We start from the raw sequence: 6,221 nt of genomic DNA on the forward strand, positions 1-6,221 counted from the left end.
ATAAAGTACTTGTTCTGATACTGGGATATGACTCTTTTTTTTTTTTTTTCTATTTCAGAAAACTTTTGCAAGTTGTTTTATTTACAATGTCAACGTTTGAAAAGTCACTAAACTAAAGTTAACTAGACAATAAACTAGGCAGAAATCGCTTTGCAAAAAGAGGGAAAGCCCAAAATGCCACTTCTATAGAGAACCCACAATTCAGTTTTATTCAGAGCAAAGAAAAGATATTTTGATCATACTTGAAGAAACTCAGCCATAGGTTTGCAATCTGTACCCAAACTACACACGCAATGAAGACAATATTCTGCTAATACAATTGATTTGCTGCTGCATTTGCCCACTGTTTGCCTAATATTAACAATTATAAACAGAGCAGTGCAACTAGTATTTGGAACAGTCCTTACAGTGTTACAGTGTCAGGCACAACTTTTCACTTCTCTTCACACCACTGGTTCTCTTTGCGTACCTGGGCTTCCTCTTCTTCAGTAAAGTCATTCTTTATATTGAAGGTCTTGCGAATCTCTTCAGGGGTTTTCCCCTTGATCATATTGGCAACAGTCTTGCATGTAATATCAAGCAAACCTTTGATGTCTAAATAGTTTGCAGCCAGAATTAGTTCAAATAGTGTTCCTTGGTCAACTTTGAGGAATTCTTGGTCCCAAACAGGAATATCATCTGTTCGCTTTTCTTTGTTTTCATCATCCTCAGGAGGAGGAGGGCCATCCTTGTGGTGGGTGCACCACCAAATGGCCTTTTTTAATATTGCTGCATTAACATTTGGTAGAGGAACTGGGTCATCATCGCCTTCATCATCCATTCCCAAATCTTCTAACATGGTCTTGATAATCACAGATTGTTTGGCAATTTCAACATCAACTTCAAATATCTCTCCATCAGAACTCTGCAATTTAATTGAAGGCATGGTGCTCGGTCTCAAGGAGAGAACGGGCTGAAGGCTGACGAGAGCCGGGCAGCGTCAGCAGAACCAAAAGGAAAAAGGTGGAGAACAAGGCCACTTCGGATATGACTCTTAATGCCTGTATTATTTCTGTCTGAAAATGAGGTTTATGACAAAGAAATATGTTGGTGGAATGTGATCTTTATTAACAGAAGTAATTAGTAAACTGACTCAACTGTTATTAAGGGATATTTTAATTTGCTTTTTGACAAGATGATGGGTAAATAGTAAGTAATGCATCAATAATTGTTAATTTCTTAGTTATCAAATCCGTCCTATATAATAAAGAGGTAATATGCAATTTGACCACCATGCCCTCGCACAAAATGACCACCCTCATGTCGTCACAAGATGGCCAGCAGGGGAGGATAGTTGGGGGGGGACCAGGCCTGCAGGGGAGGGCAACCAGGCCGGCAGGGGAGGGCAGTTGGGGGGGACCAGGCCTGCAGGGGAGGGCAGTTGGGGGCAATTGGGCTGGCAGGGGAGCAATTAGGCATTGATCAGGCCAGCAGGGAGTGGTTAGGGGCAATCAGGCAAGCAGGCAGGTGAGCGGTTGGGAGCCAGCAGTCCCGGATTGTGAGAGGGATGTTGGACTGCCAGCAGTTGGACATCCCCCAAAGGGTCCCCAGATTGGAGAGGGCGCAAGCTGGCTGAGGGACCACCCCCCCCCCAAGTGCACAAATTTCGTGCACCGGGCCTCTAGTATTAAAATAACAGTAAAGAAAATAAGTATAGAAAAACTGCACTTATAATTCTACCATTCCAGATAATTACTATTTTTATCTTCCTGTGTTCTCTTCCGGACCTAGGCTATGTACTTTGGCATCTGCGGATGGGGTTCCCAAGACACTTCTGTGGTGGAGGAATTCTTGTGAAAAGTTGTATTCCATTTGACTATTGTACTTGACACTAGCTCTTAGTAGCATCCACATTTTGACTTGCTGCAGTAACCAGCTTTAGTCTATTATCTCAGAACGATGGCTGATCATTATAATGTTGAGATTTGTGTGTGTGTGTGTGTGCACGCGCGCGCGCGTGCGCGGCTGCAGCACGTGGGAGAATAGACGTGTGACAGTAGGTTTTCATTGTATGTAGTGAGTCTGTGGGTATTAATAGGCCTTTACACAGAAGAGCTAAATAATTCCCTCCTTATCTTGACTTCACTGTGTTCTGTTGATGTCATGGAAAGTTCAAGATAGGCAATGGATGGGCCTGAAGTAATAATCTACCTTATCCTCCAAAAGGGATAGCAATGTACATTCTGAAACTCAGTGGGGAGAGAAACAACTCTCTCTGGCCTCTCCCTCTTCCTAGTTTTCTTTCTGAAATTGCAGATTTCTTATCTTGATGTTTATAAAACTTGCCTGATTACAAAAATTATCTGAAGTGCTGGTGAAAAACGTAATTTCCTGGTCTTTTCCCAGACCTATTGAATTTGAATTCTGAGGGACAGCTTTGTTTAAACAGATACCCTGGTAATTTTTATAATCTATGCAAATTTGGCAAACAGTAGTTTATTTGAAGCCAATTTATAGCTGCTGGGTCACACATTTGTTTAGTCCACTTTATAAGAGAGTTGGCCATCAATTCCATCCTCAGGAGACCGACAGCTGTGGGTCCTGTCCTCTCGTCCTCTCACTCCAAGTGGCTATGGCCATGGCTCAATGACATATAGCACAGGGCAGGGGGATCTTCCCCACCCAAAGCCATCATACAGAAAACTACCACAGCCTTTAATTTGTCTCTGTGAAGAGGGAGAAATAAATAGATGGGGTTATTTTCTCTGTGTCACTTGCAGTTTTGGAATTCTGTTCCTTACTGAAATTATAATTATGGACATCAGTGTGTGTGTGTGTGTGTGTGTGTGTGTGTGTTTATAATTTTTCCTTATGCTTTTTTTTATGTGGTTATTGGGTTACTTTTAAAAATATATTTTTATTGATTTCAGAGAGGAAGGGAGAGAGAGAGAGAGATAAAAACATCAATGATGAGAGAGAATTATTGATTGGCTGCCTCCTGCAGGCCCCTCACTGAGGATCGAGCCTGCAACCTGGGAATGTGCCCTGACAAGGAATTGAACTGTGACCTCATGGTTCATAGGTGGACATGCAACCACTGAGCCATGCCAGACGGCTTTATTGGGTTATTTTTAATTGTTTATGCACTGAAAAATTGCTCCCTTATTAATCCCAGTGGTATTAATTTGAAAATTAAGCAGAGTTTATGCAACTCTGGGTCATTGCCCAGATCTGGAGTAGTATCCCCTGAAGTAGGCTGGGTCCCTCTCACACGGGACCAGGGCCCTCCTGCTGTCCTCCTGCAGCCACACTGTCTACTTTCTACTGCCCCTTTCCAAGGCAGTGTCCCATGCTCCCTTTTACGTTTTTTCTTGTGTCAAAGATAAAATAGAATAATAACAATAAATCATAATCCAGTAACTCTTATCTTCCAGATTTGGTCGTTTCAGCCAGCTGGTAGAAAGAAGGTAATAGATGAAATGAACTCATGCCATCGTGTCAACTACTGATTGGTGACTTACTTCATTAACAAACTATCCCAAGGACATTTACATTTTAAGACAGTGCGTGTTAAGCTAAAGAATACCAGGTAGTTTTAAAGGAGAGGGGAAATTTGGGGCAAAGGGATCTTTCAATCACACCACAAGGGTTATAGTTCACTCTGATACCCGAGGTCAGCTGTTGCTCTTGGAAACGTGTTGATATGGTATTCAGCCAAGAAGGGTAGGGAAATATGCTTGAGTCTGGTTAAAGGGCAAATCCAGACCTTTCTCCCCACTCCCTTTGTCTCTCTGATCTCTAGAAGGGCATTAGATGAGTGCACTCTCTGCAAGGTGGGTTGTCATGGAAGCAAATGGATCACCTGTGAGTGCAGGGTCCACCCCAGCAGAGGGAGCGTCCATCCCCTGCAGAGCCAGGAATTGCACAAACCCAGTCCGGGTCCTCACATTTTCATTATTTAAGGCCGATGACTTGTAGACTAAGTGGGTGTCAGTTACAGCGCTTACATGTAGACAGAATCAAGAACCTTTGGCACAGGCTCTTATCACTGTGTAAAGGTGAAAAATTGATTGGAAGAAAATGTAGTACTTTATTCTGCCTCGTGTCAGTTGAAAGTTTAGTCTGTGTCACCAAAATAATAAGCAAATCCAAATCCAACCAGACAGGCTTTTTTTTCTTCATTAAAGGATTCTGCATTAGGAAATGAAAATGTTTGACAGAGTAAATGCAGAATGAATAACAGAGCAAGCATTTGATACCCTTGCACATGAAACCCTAGTCATTCATCAAGCTGTGTGGTGTGACATGTCTGCTTCCTGCTGTCCTTGTGTCCTTAGGTACTGTGACTGCTTGGTGATGGGACAGACCTACAGAGACTAGGCTGGACATGTCTCTTGAATTTTATTTTCCACCCTTCCCCACACATTTATACTTCCCATATTAAATGAAAATCCGAAATGTTCGCAACAGAACTTTGATGGGCCCGATTTCTCTCATTTATGAGGTATATGGGATGAGATTGAAGAACTCTCTTGGCTCAAGATTAATGATTAAATATTCCAAAAGACATATTTTCCTGAGTGCCTTTGATTTATTGTAGTGTTTTGAGAGACTTTGAGTTAGAGTGTTTAAATCACTTATTCTTCAACTGTATTGGAAGAAGTAAATGTAGATATTTTATTATAGTCAATAGTTTATCAGTAATGGCTGATCCTTCTAGGTGCCAGGCTCTGTTCTAAGTGTTTTATGTATATATCGCATCTAGTTCTCATAGCAAGCTCATGAATGATTGCCATGTTGTGGCCATTTGAGATGGAGAAACTGAACCACTGGGGTCTTGGGTGGCTTCAACAAGGTTCTATACTGGCTAGTGGAGCTGCTGGGCTATGGGTTTGGGAGGCATTACTCCACAGTTTTCATGCTTTAGTTGAAACTTTACTGCCTCCCCAGCAAACAGATGCCTAGAACAAACTGCAACCTAGCAGGACAGCTCCTCTCTAATATTATGGGAAGGGGGCCAAAAAGAACCTTTGCCTTATCTATATAATTTGAATTTCTTTTTCTAATGATAATGTGTTTGTATATTACTGAATGCAGTTGAAACTGTGTAAGTTAAAATTGTCAGAGTCCTAAGTCAGGTTATTAATTTCTAGTTCACTACCACTTAAAATTTTTTTTTTAACTGGAATCTTAAAGCTGGTGGGTAATTTAGAAATCATTGAACACAATCCCCTTGTTTTTCAGATGAATAAACTGTGGCTCAGTGACTTACTGAACAAATTAGTGACAGAGCAGGTCTGCTGATGCCCAATTTTGTACACTTTCTATTGCATACCTTACGTGGAGTAAGACATACAGCTCTTAAATGAGCAGTTTGAATTTCAACAAATGACTCTATACATGAAACCAATTAAAAAGCCAAGATGTAGATCATTCCCATGGCCCCTGGATATTTCATTGTGCTAGGCATCTTTTTGAAAACTTTGCCTTTGTTCATTAGTGTATGTTAGTAAGAATTTAAGTGCTTACATTTCATATGTGTCCACACATTTTACAGTTCTCAACAAAGGCGCACCTTAGTGTGTGGATTCTTCCTTCAAGACAGAACCAGGGTTTTCAAAAAGTCCCATGCTCTTCTTATCTTTTACAAACCAGTTTCTAATGCTGAAGTTGCTAACTAGTGTTCCTTGTTTAGAATCAATTACTCAAGTTGGTCTTTAGCCTGACGTAGTTATCATTTCATACAAAATTATTTTTCCATCCTTTAATGCCCAAGCTCCCCAGACATATTTATAGTCAAAGTACATGTCTTTTTTTTTCTGTTAACCAAGCAGTTTATATGTTACTAGAGGCCCAGTGCACTAATTCGTGCGCGGGTGGGGTCCAGCCGGCCGGCCCCAATCAGGGTGGATTGGGGCTGGGCCTGTCGGGAGGAGACCACGGCGGGAGGTTGGCCAGCTGGCCCGCCCCTATTAGGTCCCGATCAGGGCCAGGCCAGCTTGGGAGAGGGGCTGGCCATGAGGAGGGCCTGTGGGTGGTGGTTGGCCGTCCCCGTCCCTGAGTGGGGTGCGGGAACTGATGGGGGTCAGTGGCCAGGGGAGGGGCTGTGGGAGGTTGGCCGGCCAGCCCCATCCCCAATTGGTGTGGGGGGTGCTGATTGGGGGTGGAGTTGGCTGGGGGAAGGGCCACGGGCCAGTTGGGGGCTGATCAGGGGTGGGGCTGGCCCTGGGGAGGGGCTATGG

At 42.9% G+C, this 6,221-nt stretch overlaps 1 protein-coding gene across 1 annotated transcript; it reads right to left on the reverse strand.

Annotated features, from left to right (window-relative positions):
- Positions 1 to 342: 342 nt before the first annotated feature.
- On the reverse strand, positions 343 to 963 carry LOC118659056 (S-phase kinase-associated protein 1-like). The gene has a single exon (XM_036315064.1). It carries the CDS (start codon positions 923 to 925, stop codon positions 434 to 436), a length of 492 nt encoding a protein of 163 aa, XP_036170957.1. The 5' UTR covers positions 926 to 963; the 3' UTR covers positions 343 to 433.
- Positions 964 to 6,221: the final 5,258 nt, after the last annotated feature.

The sequence above is a fragment of the Myotis myotis genome, unplaced genomic scaffold (assembly GCF_014108235.1).
Source record: "Myotis myotis isolate mMyoMyo1 unplaced genomic scaffold, mMyoMyo1.p scaffold_m19_p_6, whole genome shotgun sequence".
In the NCBI taxonomy this organism is placed as follows: Eukaryota; Metazoa; Chordata; class Mammalia; order Chiroptera; family Vespertilionidae; genus Myotis; species Myotis myotis.